At 38.1% G+C, this 21,580-nt stretch overlaps 1 protein-coding gene across 2 annotated transcripts in view; it reads left to right on the forward strand.

Annotated features, from left to right (window-relative positions):
• LOC107688948 (insulin-like growth factor-binding protein 2-B) overlaps nucleotides 1-21,238 on the forward strand; it is a 22,588-nt gene extending 1,350 nt beyond the window's left edge. Inside the window, exons 2-5 of one of the 2 annotated variants that reach the window (XR_001634283.1) lie at nucleotides 13,429-13,586; nucleotides 16,426-16,566; nucleotides 17,753-18,101; nucleotides 18,186-21,238. Coding sequence is in view for 1 of the 2 variants with exons in the window: in XM_016486797.1 (XP_016342283.1) it covers nucleotides 13,429-13,586; nucleotides 16,426-16,566; nucleotides 17,753-17,911 (458 nt within the window). In the remaining variant the exon portion in view is untranslated. Of the gene's footprint in view, nucleotides 1-13,428; nucleotides 13,587-16,425; nucleotides 16,567-17,752 lie in introns of both variants that reach the window. The other variant, XM_016486797.1, reaches the window with a different exon arrangement.
• Nucleotides 21,239-21,580: the final 342 nt, after the last annotated feature.

Below are 21,580 nucleotides of genomic sequence, written 5' to 3' on the forward strand. Positions count from 1 at the left end.
AATAATATATATATATATATATATATATATATATATATATATATATATATATATATATACATACATACACCAGAGTTTAAAGTAGGCTAGTAATTTTGTATGGATTTTAGAAATTGTAATTTTTATAGAGCAATATGTAGCCTAGCTTGTGGAAAAAATATCTACATAACATGGTGCTCCACTTTTGCTAAAGTTAAACTGTTCTCAACTTTGTTGAGTTGCTGGACACACCCACATCCTGTCACCAGCGGTCACTGAGTTCAGGTCCTTTCATCAATGCAGGTCGCTGCCGGTGGGAACGGGCTTTATGCAGTAATAAATGACTGGAAAAGTCATGGAAATTTCTATAGTCGCTGCAGGTCCAAATTTTACTAGTTATGTTAAGCCTATCTGGTGGTCACAAACAACTGGAAAAACTATGGAAACTCATTGTCAAAATTTGTGGAAACCATGTTATATTTACTTGAATTAGATGGATAAAAAAGCACCATATAAACCACACTTTTATCATTATAGTCGTAAGGTTTTGATACAGTCAGATTAGATCAGTAAGCAGCAGCCTTAGACTTTTGAGGTCAACTGCTTTTGTAACCTCATTTAGAAGCAGTTGGAGAACTATAACATTGTGGCAATGTTTTTGAAACCAAGGGTTTTGGGTGCAGTAGGATGTCCAGTGTTGAAATTCAGTTGTCCATGGGACCATTGATCCCCTCAGTAAGAAAACAAGCTTATCACCTGTTAAACTGTTGACACTGTGATGTTTGCCATTCTTTTATTTGCATTAGCCATTTTTCTTCTTTTTTATGCATTGTGCATTAATGCGGTGGTCCCTGAAGAATACAATTTTTTTAGTCTATTTTCCTTTAAGGTTGAAAGTGACCTACAACAAGAGGTTTTACTAAGGTGGCCGGGTGGGAGTGTCTGGATGTGGTCATGTGCATATGTCTTTGAAACTTTCTCAGGGACTAGTTCTTTCTGAATTGGGAAATATTCCTATTTAAGTGTATTATGCACAATACTGCCTATTGCCTTGATAATATCATCTGTATAATCCCACGAGGGTGTCAACAGAGGCCGTGTCTTTTGCTCTAGAGGCCAGGATGAGCAGTTCCAACCCTTTGCCATGCAACTGAAATATGTGACCTAGATTTCTAATAAAATAAAGAATTTTCAAATTACTGATGACTAAATGGTGCCAAATGCCTCTGCTTTGAAACTAATTGGCAGCCGTTATCCTGTTGTGCTGTTGAATTTTCCAAGAAATCAAAGGGTGAAAGGCTAATGTCGCCTGGCAAAAATTTGACTTTTGCACACTGAACTTTGAGGCCCGTCCAGGCACCCTTTTGAATCTGCCCCGCTACGCTGTCTGAGCAGCATTTGTGTGGTGTATTTTGGGACACCAGTAAACACTAAGCAATAGGGTTGCCCAGCACCAGCAATTAATCTGCTCATTTCCAAGCCTTTCCAACGCAAGTTTCTAATAAATAAAAAATACTGCCAACTCTAAAGATAGTTAAAGTTCACCATTACTCACAATCATGTTTTTCTGGCACTGTATTATTTTCTTTGTTGTTCTGTGAAAAATAAAATGTTTGATTTTAGGCTGAATGTCAAAGCTTCTGTTTTTCATACAAAGACGACTGCAAATGATATTTGTATGGCTCTCGAATATTTTGAAAACAGCAGATAAACTGTACGTTTGCCAATTTTCAACCAATTTTGTATTGTTACAGTGTTGGTAGTATATGTAAATGAACAATGTGTACTCTTTCAATGTGTACTCTGTAGCACCGATTTAAAACAAAAACAAACAAAAAACACCTTTTACCGACAGCCAACATTTATTAAAACCCCACATGATGAATTCCCATTTAAGTCACATGGACTTATTAATTTATACTTTTATGTTGCTTTTTGGAGCCTAGCAATATAAATCACCATCTACTGTGATTGTGTGGAAAACAGAAGCTCAGATATTCTGCATTAGAGCTCCTTAATGTTTTCTGGAACAAATAAAGTAGTAGTTGGAGTTGGAAACATGTAAAGGTGAGTAAATGATGACAACATCCTTTAACTAAATGTTTAATCAAAACTCCAATTGGCAGATCACTTGGCAGTGAGGTGCATGGTTAGTCAGTGACTTACACATTTGTCTTTCTTTTCCCACTGTTTTCTGTGAGAATAATTCAAAATCAGCATCAAACCAGTTAGTTCTGTGAGTAGGATTATTGAAAGTCTTGTGGAAATCTTGTTAGCCAAAGGCCAGTGTCCATTCTTGTCCAGTACTTTTGTTTCTGCTTAGCAGAAAACATGTTATTGCTGATCTAATGAATGGCGAGTATGATGTCTATTAAGGCTCATTAATGCAGTGAACCCTGAATGAATGTTGTAATTATGAAAACTCACTACAAGGTGCTACATTCAGGACCTCTGATCCTCTTGTTTGTGTTCGCTGCATGCCTTTGTGTTTTACTGCATGGCCACTCATCGGTATTGCTTTAACAAAATGTTGTGATTTGGCACCCAGGCATTGCATCTCAAATGAAGGCTCATTCCGCACTGCGGCTGGTGGATTAGATTCAGAATCCTGTAGTTTCATCTCACTGAGCGTCTCTTAATTATCTGAAAACTCACTGTAGATTTGTGCATGGCCTTAACTGCGAGCATAGTGCACCACCTGTAGTTAGCGCTGTTCATAGGCAGCTGCCTCACATATGATCCAGCATGCATTAGGAGCTGATGAGAGGAACATCTTTATTAATGACACTTAACCAGTGCACAGATGCTGGCTTACATAATGTTCCCTTGGCTATAACTTTGGATCAGTTTCAAGAAGTCTAGAATAGGCTATGTTTTATCCATATCAAGGGTTTTGAGAAGAGCTATTTTGCAGTGTGCGTGAACACACAACTGAGGACCTCTGTCATCATTCTGACCTTTAGCATGGCACTTAAAGGATAAGTTCATGCAAAAAGGGAAATTTTGTCATCATTTATTCACCTTTATGTTGTTCCAACCAAAAATAACTGCTCTATTTTCAAATGACGGCAGTCCATAAAAGTATATACAACTTCTTTAAAAGTCTCGTGTTAGTTTATTGTGAAGAGCAGACTGAAATCTAAGCCATTATTCACTAATCTAAAGAGTCCACAAATCTTATGTCATTTTTTAAGTGAACACAAGCTGGAATATTTAGATGTCATACCAGATTTGATGGCAAACACCATTGGTTCTTGCATGTAATGCGTCCTAATACAGTATGTTGTAATATATTCAACTGCATTATGATATTTCAAAGCTATAGCAGAGGGGAAGATTATTAATATTAAATCAGATGACTTGGAATATAGTGCAAATTATATTTGTGAACTTTGGTTAGATCAGTCTTCCTCACACAAAAGTTATCATATGACTTCAGAAGACTTGCATGAGTTGTATAGACTACTTTTACCATATACTTGTATAATACTTTTGAGCATTTGGGGGATTGCCAATTTGTGGGGAATAAAAAATCAGACTCAAAATTCAGCCTAACATCATTTTTGTGCTTCATGCAAGAATGAAAAAGGTTTGGTACAACATGAGGGTGAGTAAATAATGAAAAAAAAAATTGCTTCAACATCATGTTTCTCAAAGCCAGTTTATTTTTTAAATTATTTATATACTATTATGGTATTTATTAATATTATGAATTGGCATATATTTTTAGTTTTCATTTTAATTTTAGTTTAAGTTTTAGTAATTTTATATGATTTTTTTCCTTCATTTAAATTATTATTAATATTATTTTTTTTTATATTTCTATTTAGCTTAAACTTTTTGAAACATTCATTTTCTTTTATGCATTTCATCTAATATTTATATTTTTTACGTCAGTTTTCACAAATCATTCTTATAGTTAACTGTATCAACACCGCTCAAAGTGAGCATCAGTCAATGTACAGTAAGTTGCTTCTGATAGTTGAGTCAAGTCACCTTTATTTATGTAGCGCTTCATACAAAACAGATTGTGTCAAAGCAGATTTACAGTGTTAAACTAGAAAATAGTGTGTCGATAATGTAGGAGGACAATAGTAAACAGTCAGTTTTTCAGTTAAAGTCAGTTCATTGTTGATTCAGTGATGTCATCATGCAACTCAATTTGGATGATGATAAAATTACAAAACCAGGAAACATAGTCTGATGTAGGGTTGGGCGACAGCTAAAAAATGTATCAACGATATAATGTTTCATATCATTCGGTATCGATAATTATTAACATTTTGCTGTATAACCATTTTTTTATAACCTTTTTTAAAACAAAGAGCAATAAAAAAAAAGTTTAAATTTAACCACTGTATTTTTAAATTAACCCAATTTATTGAGACAAAAAACTAATATGGAACTCAATGCACTGAATCTCCACAAATTAGTGTCGTTACTATGACAACCAATTTGAATGTGACAAGCAACTGGTGTTCGCCTAGGGCGTCAAATTGGCTAGAAACGGCCCTGCTCACCACCATACTAAAAATATATCTGATGTTTATTCAAGCTAGTGGTTTGTATCTCATGTTTGTTTTTCAGTCTTTTCCTTTTTCTCCTTGTATTGTGTGTACTATGATTGCCCTCGGATCCCTTCGGGGTCTGATGTGCTGAGACACGCTCTCTTCAACACCTTTCCAGTGCCTGCAGTGGGGATGCCTTGGGTGGCGGCTGCTTGTCGAAACCTGTGACACCAGAGAGGCTCCTTGTAGGCGCCGTGACTACTTTTGCTCCGGGGCATCTGGAGTGTCATGGTGTCAAACAAGCAATTTATAATAACAGAAAAAAAACCGCTTGGTCCTTTCTCCCCAAGGCCATCCTAGACAACCCCCCACAGACTGGAGAGACGATCGACCCAGCATGCTTTGGATTCCTCAGTTCACTGAAGCTCAGCTGTGGAACAACACGTCTCTCATATAGAACTAGGGCGGGGCGATATAGCTAAAAAATTAATCAACGATATAATGTTTCATATCATTTGGTATCGGCTGTATAACCATTTTTTTATAACCTTTTTTAAAACAAAGAGCAATAAAAAAAAAGTTTAAATTTAACCACTGTATTTTTAAATTAACCCAATTTATTGAGACAAAAAACTAAAAATACTTTTGACAACACTACTCCAGGGCATCTGGAGTGTCATGGTGTCAAACAAGCAATTCAAAAAGCACAAAAAAACGGTCGGTCCTTTCTCCCCAAGGCCATCCTGGACAACCCCCCACAGACTAGAGAGACGATGAAGGAGTGTCAGCAAAATACACAGTCTGACACATCCAGCCATCTTTCACTACGTGCTATAATGCTGGCTGCATGCCTGCCCGACTGATACAAATGAAAATGTCAATATTGACTGCAACAGGTATATTCACTATGAAATTATTGCAAAGAATACAAATCTAGCAGCAGTGAGGCTCTGTTTATACCTCTCGGCACACAACTACATTCCTGTCAGCAGGCCCATTTTGTTATGCCTGAGAAGAATTAAGATTTGTAACTTACATGTTGCCATCTTAGCTGTCATGCTGATTTCAGCTCAGTCCTTATTGATTTTATAATTGAGAAACGTTATATAATATAATATAATATTTGGTGCTGCACCAGGTAGCCCCACTTACCGTGAAATTTCATTGAATGAGGGCTACTATTGTTTTGAATTTTGTATTTAGGTTTTTTTTCTTTCAGTTTGTCTTTTAAGTTTAGTTCTTGTTAGTTAACTGTTAGTTTTAGTATTTTTTAGTGTTTTATAGTTTCTATAATTATATAGCTGATTTTATAGGTGATATAAACAAAAATGTTCTTTAATAGTTTGAGTTTTAGTTAACAATGACAACACTGTTATTGCTGTTAAAGCTCTGGTGTAAAAGCGCCCAGAACAGTCATGAAGAGTGAAGTGCCATTTGAAATTTTCATCTAAAATGAGCATTTTTATCAGGCTCCTGTATTTATGTTCAATTATTTCACTTTAATGGCATAGAAAAGGACCTAATGCCATTAAAGTAAAATTACTGAACCTAAACATGGCACTTAGAGGCTTTTGCATCTGAATTCTTCGTATGTTATGTGCTGTTAGTTTTGTTAGTTTTCACCCTATAACTGTTAGTTTTAGTGTTTTATAGTTTCTAGTATTTATAGCATTTAGTTTTATTTTTATTATTTGGTATATTTGTGCTGCCAGTTAAAGTGTTAATTTATATAATTAAATAAGTCATGAAGTTTAGATATATTTAAAGGGGTCATATGATGCAATTTCAAATTTTCCTTTCTCTTTGGAGTGTTACAAGCTCTTGGTGCATAGATAAGATCTGTAAAGTTGCAAAGACTAAAGTCTCAAATCCAAAGAGATATTCTTTATAAGAGTTAAGAGTCAACCACACCTACCTAAAATGGCTCGTTCTAACACGCCCCCACATGTCTACGTCACGATGTGGGAAGATTTGCATAACGCCGCCCAAATGTTCACGCAAAGAAAGAAGGCGTAACTTTTATTCTCGCTGTAGTATTGTTGTTGCCGCCGCCATGTCATGAAGGCACTGTGTTTCGTTGTGAAAGTGAAACTACTTTGTTTGGCCTTCCAAAAGAGGATGATATCCGCTTCGTCATGCCTAGAGCTGATCCGTGCTGGTCGCTGAGGAAATACATCAACTTCACGCTGTGGATCGCCGGATCGGCTTTGTTTATAATGTGTTTTAATGTTTTTGTCTCATCGCTCCGGCCGGATAGGGCATATGGTAAGGGGCGTAACATTTCCGTCACATGCTTATATTCGGCCAATCACAACACACTGGATAGCTGGCCAATCAGAGTACACCTCGCTTTTCAGACCGATGAGCTTTGTAAAAATCAAAGCGTTTCAGAAAGGCGGGGCATAGAGGAGAAACAATAATGTACAGTATGTGGAAAATAATGTGTTTTTTTAACCTTAAACCGCATAAACACATTTCATTACACCAAATAATGTTCTTTTTAGCAGCATCATATGACCCCTTTAAATAGGTAGTAGTATGCAGTAGAGACGAAAATGTGGAATAAAGTCGTTACTTTTGTTTCTTTGCGCAAAAAAGTATTCTCGTAGCTTCGTAATTTTAAAGTTGAACCACTGATGTCACACGGACTACTTTGTCGATCATCTTGGTACTTTTCTGGACCTTGAATGTGGTAGTTACCTTGCTGTCTATGGGAGGGTCAGAGAGCCCTCAGATTTCATCAAACATATCTTAAATTGTGTTCCGAAGATGAACGAAGGTCTTACGGGTTTGGAACAACACGAGGGTGAGTAATTAATGACAGAATTTTCATTTTTGGGTGAACTAACCCTTTAAGTGAAATCATTTAAATAGATAACACCAGAGGTTTTGAGGATTTTGTATGCTACTATGTTACCAGTGGCATTTTCATGTTTAATGCAAGCGGGTTATAAAATAAACAATGTATTCTTTATCTAAAACTAAAATCATGTTCAGTTTTTTATGTTCAGTGTGGTGAAATGCTCGTCATTGCAATATTGTTTAGGACACGGTCTAAAAGTTAATAATTTAGGCTGCTAACCTGAAAACTGCGATTTCATTCTTGGTAGGGGTAATCTAACATGTTGGTACCACTATGATACCGTACTAGAAGGAAATAATCTCAAGAGAGCTTGAAGATTAAGTTACATCCTGGTTTGCACTGCCAAAGCAAGCATTTCCAGAGTTTTTAATACATTCTTTCTGTAAACTAATGACAGCTCTACTTAGCAAAGCCTCTTCCTGAGAACCACGCTTAGCACTGTGCCAAGTGTGTTATCACTGAGTTTTATAAGCTTGTTGCTCAACCATTTGTCTAAAGCTGAAGCTCAGGCAGTCCTTGACACTCCGGAGGCTGCAGTTGCTATGGTGCCAAATGGAGATCAACAGTACTTCACAAAATGAATCCAAGGCATTTCCTGAAGAAAACTTTGACTTCAAGCTGTTTCCTCAAAGGCTCAAATCTTAACACTGAAACTAGATCATTATATTTGTCAAATTTTAACTGATTATCAAATTGCTCGCTGTTGAGGAATACTAGAGCCTTAAAGGCATAGTTCACCCAAAATGCTCTTCAAAACATTTTCTTGCTTGTTCCACAGAAGAATAAATGCATTCAGGTTTCGAATGACATGAAGGTGAGTAAAAGATGACAGAATTTTCATTTTTTGGGTGAACTATCACCTTCAAGGATCATTCATATCGACAAATATTAAATGCACGTGTGCATTAGTGAAAGAGAACATTTTGTTTTAATTTGAACGTTACCGATCGGAATTTGAAATGACTCAATGCTGATCATACTATATTGATATTTGCTTGTAATGTGAGCATGTTATTATACTGAGTGTTTATATATAAAATGGATATCTATACAGCACTTTGCATTTTGATGTTTATTTACAGGCAGATTTTTAAGTGATTTAATGTGTATTCATAACTTTTATTTCAGAAGCACCTTTGAATACCTGCATGACTCGAGAAACTTTTGTTGAAATCTATGTTTAGTATATAAATTATCAGCAAAAGCACACACTCATGCACAAACTCGAGGACTGAAATTCATTCGTCTGCAGAGAACATTTCCTTTGTGCACAGTGGCTGCTGAATCATTGAGGCTCCCTCAGCAGGCCTCTGATTTATGACCGTACAACATCGCTGTCTAGTTTTCGCATATGCAACTACAGAAAAGATAAAAGAGAGCGAGGGAGAGGTGAAGAGAAAGACAGAGAAAAGTGCTGGCATCCACCGTGCATTGAGAAGAGGCTCAGGGCGGGTAGTTTAGGTTGAATGAAATCTTAAACGCTTTTTCATCAAATGGGGGAGAAAAAATGGGGAACTGCTCCTAGGGGATAGTGACAAATTACTTCTCAGAACGATTTTCTTAAGTGGAATCAGAGAGAGTGCGAAATGCTAAGACACTGAACAGATGTTTTAATGATGTAGAGGACACATAGAGGACACCAGTGGAAGTTCTTGTACAACAGTACAACAGTAGAAGAAGTGGTTTGGATTGTCTTTTATACTTGTGGTTATTGGGGAAAGATGTCAACTAGCTCTTGCATCCGTTTTCACATATTGTTTCAATTGTAGTTTTATTTCAATTAGTATTTTTAGTACTTTCATTTAATTTTTTTTTTAAATTTATTTACCAAAAAAAGTTTTTAATAGTTTATTTTTTAGTTAACAACACTGTTTACGGGGGAAGTCGTGGTCTAATGGTTAGAGAGTCGGACTCGTAACCCAAAGGTTGTGGGTTCGAGTCTCGTACCGGCAGGGATTGTAGGTGGGGGGAGTGAATGTACAGCACTCTCTCCACCTTCAATACCACGACTGAGGTGCCCTTGAGCAAGGCACCGAACCCCCAACTGCTCCCCGGGCGCCGCAGCATAAATGGCTGCCCACTGCTCCGGGTGTGTGTTCACAGTGTGTGTGTGTTCACTGCTGTGTGTGTGCACTTAGAATGGAATAAATGCAGAGCACTAATTCCTAGTATGGGTCACCATACTTGGCCACATGTCACGTCACTTTCACTTTCACTTTCACTGTTATTGCCATTAAACCTCTGGTGTAAAAGCACCCAGAACAGTATGTTTTTAATATTTTTAACTAGGGCTGCACGATAAATCGCATGCGATATTTAACGCGCATCTTATCAGTAAAGCCGGTTCTGTAATCAGCGGTAATTGGCAGTTAGGGCTGCACGATAAATCGCATGCGATATTTAACGCGCATCTTATCAGTAAAGCCTGTTCTGTAATCAGCGGTAAATCTCCATCACCTGCATGCTTTCACATTGAGCAGCATTAACTACACAGATCCGTTGTTCACTGACGAGTTGCGCAAAACCACGTTCATATTCGCGCGATTTTTTGCGCAACTCGTCAGTGAACAACGGCTCTGTGTAGTTAATGCTGCTCAATGTGAAAGCCCGCAGGTGATGGAGATTTACCGCTGATTACAGAACCGGCTTTCTGACAAGATGCGCATTAAATATCGGATGCGATTTATCGTGCAGCCCTATTTTTATCTGAAAGCTTCATTTTCATAGTCATTCGAGAATCAGAGGGAGTCGTTCATGCAGCCTGTGATTATTTTGAAGACCAGCTTAGGCATATCTTTACTTCCATTTCGTTTTCTAAATTCTATTTTAAGTGTCTCGCACTGTGTGCCAGGCCAAGTGAAAGCCGTATGAAATTTGAGCTCCAAAAACCTCTTGTACATGCCCAAGGGAAGTCATTCTGCACCCACCAAAACCAACAGTTAGCTTTGACCAAACCCTCCCACACCTGGTCCTGTTTTGCCGGACATTGGCATAGCTTTCCTGTGAGTCGAGTAGTTCCACAAAAGAAAGGAAATTAAATTACATTCTACACCGTTGTTTCATGCCGCCGTGGTACAGCAGGTCCTTGAAGTTACAACCTTCACAAAAGGCCACATGGTTATGTAAGGAAGAAAGAGCGCCAGATACAAGCTGGCTTTACGGGCATCACAGCTGGTTATGTTTTTCTTGCATTACTTTTTCATACTGACACATTCTGCTTGCTGCAGCCTGTTTGGAAAAACAACATGGCCACTCGGCTCGCTCTTCCTAGCCGTGTGGGTTGAAAAAGCGTTTTCTGTAAATGTTTAACCAGATGGGTAAACTGGACAGGTTTCAATCAATGTCAGTGTCTTTGGGTTGCCTTCCCAGCATGGAAGCATGGCCTCAGTTCGTCCACAAATTGACCAGAGCTTACTGGTTACAAGAGCTTCATGTGGCGTGTCGCTGAGTGCATGTTTGTATATATCAGTAGATTGTGTACTGTAAACCAATATGACCAGTTATAATCCTGCTGTCAGACCTCTGCATTTTGATAAATCCTGGAGAGAGCCTGCAGTTTCAGCTCATTAGAGAAGTATGCATAGATTAAACCAAATCGGCAGTGATGGAGAAGATGTAAAATGCTTAATTATGGGTGGTAGCATGCAACCAGAGCAGAACTGCCCTTGAGTGTTTTTGTTTTTCAGTTTTCCTATAACAGTTACTATGATAAAAGTGCTGTAATTTGAAACAATTTTTAAAAAATTTATTTATTTATTTATTTTGGCTTGTCACGTCATAAATGCTGTTAATTAAAAAAAAAAAAAAATCAGGTTACCCTGTTTTTGAATTCATCCTAACAGAATCTTACATGTGCATCATATACAGAAAGTTCTATAATTTAAAACTAATTTTATTTATTTTGCATGCTTCACCATATACACTGTTTTTTTTTTTAAGTTAAAAATAATTATTAAAAAATGTTTCAGGAGACCCTGTTTTATTCCATCTTGCTGGTTTTAAATGCTTCTTATGTGAACAGCACCTTACATGTACATCATGTACATCATGTTGTTTTACCAACAGCCATACTTGTTGGTTTGTGAGTGAAACATATGTTGGTTGTGCTCTACTAGATGAGATTTTTCCAATGATGTATGTAAAGATTATTCAAACTCTGCGATGTTTTTGCTATTTCCTATCTTTCCTATTTTGATTATTATGTTCATATTTCATAGAAAATGGAACTAATTTGTCAGAAAATTAAGTGGTCTATAAGAGTTGGTCAGATTGCCTATATGCATTACAAAGTTCAAATTCTAGGTTTCGAGTCATTTATTTTTTAAATAAATTAGTTCCAGTTTAAAGGGTTGAAAATGTTGGTAATCAATATCAGTCCAGAAATTTAAATATCATCTATAATTAATATATATCATGTATGTCATGTTTTTTTTCTTTTCCCACTGAGCTTGTTGCAATGCTTTATGGTATTGCGTTTTTATGTATGATAGATGCAAATCTGTCTTTATGCAGATTTTTTCGTTGGAACAGGTTTTGCGCCAGAAGTATGTCTGTGATGCCTTAAAATGCTCCCTATATAGACATCTCACTAGGTTTTGGAACAGAGTCAGTGTAACTTCACAAGTGGCACTTGACTTTTCAACAGCATGTCATGCTTCCTTGGGAGAAGCGAGAGAGAAACCGGCCCAGGCCTTGAAAGAGTTCCTGTCCACTCCCCAACCGCACAGCCCACACACTAAGCCTTTGGAAAGAGAGAGGAACTGTGAGTGGGAAGTGTTGCTGGTGTAGGCCCAGGGATGAGAGTGTGGAACAGGGATGCTTCCGAGGAAACGTAATGGCAGGTGTCTGCTGAAGCACGCCCGCCAATAATTTCTTCAGTGAGGCAAACTGGCAAAGTCGCCTGCTATTTCAGACACTATTCTTAGGTCTGTTCCTTACAATTGGGCTTGAAACTTTAGACCAAAGTATTCGGTGCTGGACAATGCTCAGAGCGATCAACCCCCTTCAGATCTCTAGGCTCCCATACTCACCGTACGTTGACTTCATTTCGAGCAGCTCTGGGCTCGTGGCCTGAGGGTTCTGCTTTTTAATGTCGATGGGCCTGAAAAAGGAGCAGACTTCAATGCAGGCAAGAGTTTCAAAGGGCCGGCTAGAGCCTAAGTGACCTGCTCTGTGCAAGTGACATTACCATAAGGGACATGTAACTAATCTGCCCTATACAAAGTCCAAAAGTACATATTTGCTGTTACAGTGCATTCGGGATCAAATACAGATGTTTGTTTAGCAGTATCTGTGCTTGGATGCTCCCCCGAATATGAGGGGGATATTATTATTAATAATTAAATATTAGTAATTATACATATATTTTTTACTTAAAGGGATTGTTCACCCAAAAATAAAATTAATTAAAAATAATTTAGTAACTTTCATGCCGTTTCAAACCTGTATGACTTTCTTTCTTTGTAACACAAAATAGGAGGTAAACTATTCCTATAAATAAGGATACAAGTCTCTTTTTGTTATTAGTAGTTCACTTGTGAGTTGCCAGGCATGTTTTGACTTAAAAGGCACATATCTCTTCACAGGCCTCCACAACTATCTGAATCGAGAGCTGTCATTAATGCCAGCCTTTAACTTTCTCTCTGCCTTGCTTTGATGCACTGCCAGAACACTGATCCCGGGTTTGTTTTCATTGACAGAGATAGCTTGCAGTCTTTGACATGAAAGCGATAATCCAAATTTCTAAAAATAATATGTCAAATGTTTATGCAACATCTAACCTAACAGGGTTGTGCAGCATTCAGAATTTAAATTTATGTAACCGATGTAAGAGTATTTTTAAATAATAGATTTCACTTTTCAGTATGAATTACATATGTACTTTATTTTTTTCATTTATTTAAACAATTAATTGTATGGGCCATGGTGGAAGAATACTTAGTAACTTACAGTACACACATGCTTTTTTAAACTAATACTTATTTTTAAGTATTACATATAAACTTTTAATTATTTATTTATTTAAACAAATAATTAACTTTTTTTTTTAATCCTGTAACCTACTCTTCCCTTCATTAGGAGAAGTAAATGGCACACGGTCCCCTCCAGTAAAGAAGCCTGGCAAAGAAAACAACTACCAGTACATTAAGGAAACAGCAGTGAAGCAGCATCTCAACAACAAGAGGACCAGGATGTACAGCTCCCTGGATGATCCCAAAACACCTCACCCCAGACAGGTGAGTGTCCCTCTGTGAAGAGGTCACTGCCCTCTTGAGTACTGGTGAACGCTGAAGCGAGTCGTACGAAAGGACAACACAGAGAATGTTAGACCAACAGAAATAAAAAAACCTGTATTCACCTTGGATGTCATTGTGTTCAGTACGGCAGTGCCCTCTTCTGGTTATCAGACTAACACGCCACATACACAATGCTACAGGCTCACACAACACATATGCACGCGCTCGCTATGACACAGATACTCTCCTTTCTGTATCAGCTAAACATTAATTTTCCTAACAAAGTCTTCTGGGGTTCAGATTTACGGTATGTCCTTTGTACAACCCTCTGTATTTGATGTTGCTATAATTCTGTGGTCTGAGGTTGTTTGTCAGTGTATAATTTATTGCTTCAGTATGTTATTTTCATGATTGGAGCTGTGCAAAAACTGCTGTAAGCTGATTTTCGGGTGTTTTTCGTATTAAGCCTTTTTCTAGTGCCATTTTCACTATGTTTTCAGTTAAAAACATGTGATCGTTTCCTTAGTTACCTAATTAACCAGCGATTTCTGATGTCTAAAACACTTCCCGGTGATAGCATACAGTCGCATTCGGATTGCCAAGGCAGAACAAACGGCTGCCGTCTCTGCTGAAACAAGGAATGAGCCAGTGCTTGTCGAATTTGGCCATCACGCAAGTCCACAGAGAGTTAATTAACTTTTCTTGGACTTGTACCATGCTTTACCTGGACTCTTAAAACCTCAGCCAAGTGATCACTGCAACACCCCAATCAGCATCTCTATCAGGCATCATCTAATGTTTTGAGCCAATAGACAAATTCTCTTGCTAATTTACTTCATTTGGCAAATGATATATCTTTTTTTTTTTGTAATTACAGGTTTCTTAGTAGCTATTATAAGATCAAGCCTGTCTGCTTTGTCATATTAGCATATCTTCACCATTTAAAGGGTGCCTTAAAGGGATAGTTCACCCAAAAATTTAAATTTGATGTTTATCGGCTTACCCCCAGGGCATCCAAGATGTAGGTGACTTTGTTTCTTTAGTAGAACACAAACTAAGATTTTTCACTCAAACCGTTGCAGTCTGCCAGTCATATAATGGAAGTGAATGGGAATCACGGCTTTGACAGTCAAAAAAACATACACAAACAAAACCAAATTAAACCCTGCGGCTCGTGACGATACATTGATGTGTAAAGAAACTAAATGATTGGTCTGTGCAAGAAACTGAACAGTATTTATATAGTTTTTTACCTCTGATTCACCGCAATGTCCAAACTGTCCTGAGCTCTCGACAGCCAGCGTGTGACGCGTCTTCTTCTTCTTCTTGCTTTACGGCAGATCGCAGACTTATAAGTGCATTACCGCCACCTATCTCTCAAATGGACCATTGACACTCCTAATTGAGATCGTAGATAGAGTGTCAATGGTCCATTTGAGTGTCAGTGGTCTGCGATCTGAAGTCACCTACATCTTGGATGCCCTGGGGGTAAGCAGATAAACATAAAATTTTCATTTTTGGGTGAACTATCCCTTTAAGTGCATTGATCTGGAAAACAGTCCTACATCCGCTCATATTTTCCTCCTCATCGAGTGTATTCTATACCGCTATTGGGCAAGAAATAGTTCTAGAAAATAACAATCGATGTGACCATAAACATACAGCAGTGAAGACAACAATAGTTGTATTATTAAGCACACTGGGTCTGGTTTGGCCGACCTGAAAGCAATAGTAACTACGGCTAAATGATATGTTGATAAAGCAAATGGATGTTGGAAAGTACTATAAAAAGTTAGATGCAATAAAATGAAGAAGCCAAGGCAATAAAAATTCAAACCAGTGATAATGGTAGGGTAATAAAAAGCCAAACCGAATAAACAACTTTTCTGTGGGGGTCATAAATCAGTAGTGTAACCATCACGTATCCCATGAAAAGCAGACATTCAAGGAGAATGTCAGGGTGACGGCATGTCCGATGACAGCAGGGGACTGTTCACTGCTTTGTGATGGAGCACTTTTCATCCGCACGATACGGATAAGATCCCTGGCAGGCCCTCTTCCCCCAGTGCCCTCTTATCCTGGGCCAAGCAGGGAGCAGCCATCATGAGAGATATAGGGAAAAAGAGAAGGAACGGGAGACAGGAATGGTCTTTGATGCCGATGCCTGTCCTTGCGGAGAGGTGGAGAGGCAGAACTAAGCCAGCAAATTAGCTTGAGTACGAGATTAATATCAGCCACACAAATGTTTCATGAGGCCGCCGACCTGCTGTTTATCTCACTCTCCTTATATGTGTGTTTCTTTGAGGATTTTTATTAAAAGTAACTTTTTGTTATATGAAAGTCACATTAACTCTATCTTTTACCACATTTTACCAGGCCTTCATCACTTATTTTTGCTACTTTTCAAATGCATGCTGTTTAGATTTTATTAAATCACAAAAACTATTAATTGCATTTCACAACCCACGAATTGTCCTCTGATAACCCTTTCTCAGATGTTACTCTACTTGTTTAGCAATGTAAATCTCACTTGTCAACAGCATACTTTTACATTTATTTTTCATTTTTTACAACTTGCAAAGGAGATTTCTGACATCTAAAACAAAGTCTGATAATAGCATAACCTCACAATCGATTTTTTTGTATGTCATTTCAGGCTGTTATCTTATGCATTTGATGTAAAAAAAAATTGTGAAGATGTTACTTAATTGAGTGTATTTAGGTATTTAGACAAAGGAGATTGACAAAATAAACTAGTGAGAATGTAAAAATGTGTTTTAATATGTTTGAGTTGAAGAAATACTCAGATACGTGTTTGTGTATGTATTTGATCTTACAGAGCCAGTGTCAACAGGAGCTGGATAGAGTGTTGGAGAACATCTCCCGAATGATGTTCCATGACAACAAGGGACCTTTGGAAAATCTTTATGACCTGAAGTTCCCCAACTGTGACAAGACAGGACAGTACAACCTTAAGCAGGTGAAAAGACCAACATTTGACTCAACCTTTCAAAGACATCATCATGGTCGGACATTAGCAGCTGAAATAGCTTTTCTTTGGGAGTCTTCTTGTCCATTGTCAATTTGAGAAATTTTGACGGTCACCTGCCACATTGGCCGGTAGATTAGCACAAAAAGTACTCGCATTTGGATGCCAGCGTGTGTTAATTTCACTATAGGGAAATAGGAATATGAGATATTGCACAACCTTTGCACAACAATCTGCAGCATCCTGCTGTTTTATTATCCAATTCCATGTGGAAGGTTCAATAATGACTCAAAGATGGAGCCAAAGAGAAACTGTGTAAAACATTCCCACATTCTCTACAGAAGGCTGTTTTATCAAAGCCAAGGCAACCGTATCTGAGCTGAGAGTTACAAGCTAATGAAAATTTTGCTGACTGACTAGCCTGTCTGTCGGGTGGCTTGACTTGGTTTTTAGAGACATTATCAGAGGAAAGGAGAATCACATATGGATCTTTTTTTTATAATCTATTTTATGTATAGATTTTGCTTCTCAGATTCTTTTCCAGAGAAAAAGATGTCACACATATCAGCTTAGGAGTTTCATAAGAAGTCTTAATGTTTCAATATTGTAGCGTCTGGACCAATCAAAAACACAATTTTTCATTTGATTTAACAAATCAGTTATTCATTAGATTAACAAGTGAAAGTGTTGACATTTTGCTGACAGAGCTTGATGACTGAAATCTTCATAAGTTATTATGTTCACAATCATGATATATTTCTGTTTCCTGGCATGACATGTTGGAGCTTAAACACAAACGGGTATGTTGTTTTGACATGAAAACCCTGTTCCCTGGGCACAAAACAGTGTACCTCACCACACTTAATTGTGTTGCAATGATCCTGTTCCTTTTGTAATTATTGTAACTGTCAGTTTCTGTTCTTTGCCATTGGAGGACAAAATTGAGAATCTGTTTTTTGCCTATTTTGGGTCTCAGCATCAGCTATGTCCAGTTCAATTATGACCTCATTTTGGGAGTGCTCAGTAGGGGTCAATGAGACATGCTAGGTCAAATGAGGCAGGAGGGCTCTTTTGGGGCAGCGCCTCCACCCCGTACTCGCTCAGGAGCTTCATTAAGCCCCCAACACCCACCGTTTCCCTGCCCGTCTCTCATCATCTTCTCTCTCTTGTGTTCCAGTGCAACATGTCCAGCCATGGACAGAGGGGCGAGTGTTGGTGCGTCAACCCCTACACTGGTGTCCAGATACCCTCGTCCCCCAAAGTGAGGGGGGACCCTAACTGCAGCCAGTACTATGGTGGTCCTGAGCTGGAACCGCCCACCACCCAGCAGAAATAGACGCACCCTTGCCCATAAGGGAGATGCCCCGGGTCGTAAATGAGGAGAGTTAAAGCGAGTGCAAGAGCGATGTGCATGTGTGTAATTCTGTACGTGTATGTGTATGTATATTTTCGCAATAGTATGATCTGTATTGTCGATAGGAGTGTGGAAAGTAACATGCCAGCACAGACAAGCAAGTCAAGGACAGGTAGTTAAACCTCCCTTTCTCAAATCCAGATAACTGTTCTCCAAATTTAACTCTGAGTGATTGTTTTTTTCTGCCTATTTATAGGCTCGTCTGGTGCCTTTTAATCTTGTGACTGAATCTGGTTGCAGGGAGTCTCTTATACAGCATTTGCAGCTGTTCGCTGTGAAGATGTGTCCCTTTAAATCTCCCTTTTGTCTATGGATACCCAATAAAAACGGTGGTGCTTTTTTTTTTTTTTGCAACATTGGTTGCCAGAAACAAACAACAACTGCAAATGCACAACAGCAGAAGCTTGACATTGATTTAAAAGTGAATCCCAAATTTTGAAACCAAAAATTGTGATAGAGAAAACAGAGAGGTCATTTTTGGCTGATTTGAGAGGATCTGTGCAAGAGGGGCTGGAGATGTGCTTTTTGGCTATTTTGACTACTTAAGTACCTGATAGATAAATCAACCATGAGTACACAAGTGTTTGTAGATGTGCATCAAACTGGCATCGTTTCCGCATAAGTGTTGCATTATTAAGACCATGCATTCAAAACATTTTCAAAATGTGTCTCTTAACCAGTGCTTTTCTTTCCAATCATTTGCTTCAGGCTGAAAGTCCCCACGTACGTGAGTTGCTATACGGTGTCACCGCAAATTGCTGCCCCATCTAACCAATTGGAGTGCAAGGTACGAAAGGCCCAAAATGTCAAACAATCACTAAATTAAAAACGAGGCCCCTTTTTTGACACACATTACTGATCTTCATTCAGCATAATATGTTTTGAAGTTCAAGTGTGTTTTTACAATCGATTATTGCTGTAGCTTCCAAATACTCAAGGTCTGGCCATCCCTGTTCTTGGTGACTGATAGACCTCTGTTCTCATGCTGCTTCTCTACCATGTGGTAGAATGCAGGTGGTGTATGTGTGTGTTTGTAGAGTGGAGATCAACATTTACTAATGATGTGCTGACAGAGGGCTAGATTAGGACACAGGGCTGACATTGACAATGTGATATAAAGTGCGTTAAGTGCCTATAAATAAACACAGGTTTGCCTGCAGTGCCTGTGGGCTGTGCCTCACCTTGCTTCACTCTCATCTGCAGAGGGATGTGTTGGAGGTTGGCAAGGGTGATTTTGCCCAGCGTAACACTTGAATGGGGTTAGTTAGAGAGTCCTGTGAAGGAATGTGAAGTGGTGCATGGGTTTAGTGAGCTTGTTTAACCAATTCTTATACCATTTTCCCCCCAGCTGAGTGAAAACATGCATTTTATTCCATGAACAGCCCAATGCAGCAGACTTTAAACAAACAAACAAATAAATAAGATCCAATAGAAAATTACAAACAATAAAGTAACATACAGTGGAATCAAAAATCTGAACCTGGGATTCAAAATCCAATTGAAATCTAGAAATAAAATAGTTTTAGGATCCTGAACTTTTTTAAACAGGAAAAAAAATCAGATTCTGTAATATCTAGATCACTAATCAATAAGTAAATTTGTCAAGTTTGGGATCGGTAAGATTATTCACATTTTTTTGGAAACTCTTGTTTTTTCCTCAAGATTCTTTGATAAATAGAAAGTTTAGAAGAACAGAATTTAGCTGAATTAGAAAGCTTTTGTGATATTATAAATGACTTTACTGTCACTTTTGATAAATTTACTGCATCCCTGCAAAATAAAAGTATCATTTTCTTTAAAAAAATCTTACTGATCCCAAAATTATGCAAACAGATGCAAAAAAAGAAGCATTCTAGAGTCTAAATAGATGTGACCAGTGGGATTTAATGGATTAACTTGCTCTGTCAGCAGGTGTGATCTGTAATGCCCCGTTCACATGGACACACAGCGGTTTTATCGCTGAAGGCCACCAGATCAATGCACTGTTGGATTGTACTGGGCGTTCCTACTACGCTATGTTCTGACGTCATTGATGGCCTGTGTAGATGACCACAGCTTCTGAAAATCTGATCAGAAATGAGTATCCAGGTGCTGCTCATAAATTTCAACTTTTTAAAATCTGATTCCCTTATTTTCAGTGTAGCCTTTTGGATGCCACTGTATGAGACGTTATTGTCACATCGCTGGAAACTGACATCACTGTCAGTTTGAACAGCAATCAAGGGTTGTCATTCCTTGATTAAGTTATATTTTCATTCACTACCCATATCTCTTACTCTTTTTACCTCTTCCCCATCTGTCTCTCTCTTTCCCATCCTCTCCCTCTCTGTGAGTGTTGAATTTAACAGCTCGATCCAGAAATAGAAGTCGATTAAGCTTTAACATTGATGCTAACGTGTTAGACAGTGTTCAGTCCAGTGTTTGCTTTTGTAGTTTAGCCTTTATGATATATTACCACATTAACCTTCAGTATCTTTCACAGTATTACCACATCTTGCTCGCCCTTAGTAGTAGCTTACATGTATTTACTTTATCTAGTTAGCATTGTGCTAACTACCACAACAGACTGGCTCTCCAAAATCACGCAGCCTCGTGTGATTTTGGTGCCTCACGGATAGATTTGCTGAGACACGGGCTACGAGTGTTCCGTTTCGGTTTATTTCCAAAATAGATCGCTGACTGCCCTCCGGTGGCACAGTTAATTTTACGGTAGCTCTAGTTTGGCCTAGTTTGAAAACAGTGCGAAACCAATCCCTGTGGTTTTCGGGCATATTGATTTGCCAGAGCGGCTCTGATGGGATGGAAGTGTGCACGTATGCATGTGTGTGTGTGTGTTTGTGTGTATTTGTGTGAACGTTTCGATGCTGTGCCATGCCTGGAGCCAGTGTGACGGTGGGAAGGATTGCTTGCCATCTGGTGCAGTGTAAAACTGTCAGAGCCGGTCTCTGCTTTTGGAGAGTCTCACACAAATGACAGTGGGAATTTCTTGAGCAAATCCAAACGCCTTGTGCCATGCCAGCATCTCACATGCCTTTTTTTTCTGTAATTCATTGCATATTCTGTGTGTCACGAGATGCGGTGGTATTAAATAACATACATTACTCAATGCATGCTCCGTGTGTCCACTGTCATGCGAATGGTGCATGAACTGAGTTTTCTGTACAACTGCAATGGAAAAAGCCATAAATGCATGCAAAAATAGACATTGGTTTTAAATTCTTGTAATAAAATCCAGCATGATTAAAAGTATTACCTTTCAGACTCATGGTTCATTTGTCGGGTTTACTCTTGTATACCTTTTTTTAGGATTTCTTTTTTGGGTTTTGTGTTGTCTTGCTAATGTTTTCCATGCACATGAATCATAAGCCCTTCCTGAACTTTTTTGTAAGTGGTGATTAACTAGACATCTTCTTTTCAGGTTTCCCATGGTCATGAAAAAAAAATAAAATGAAGTAATTTTACATTTGTGATTTCCAGACATGGAAAAGCCATGGAAATGTTATTAAATTTAATGTTTATTAAATTTATTGAATTAAATGATTAAATTTGATGTTATTTAATTACAATTTAAATTTAATTTATAAAATAATC

Source organism: Sinocyclocheilus anshuiensis, unplaced genomic scaffold (genome assembly GCF_001515605.1).
Source record: "Sinocyclocheilus anshuiensis isolate Anshui unplaced genomic scaffold, SAMN03320099.WGS_v1.1 scaffold777, whole genome shotgun sequence".
NCBI lineage: Eukaryota > Metazoa > Chordata > Actinopteri > Cypriniformes > Cyprinidae > Sinocyclocheilus > Sinocyclocheilus anshuiensis.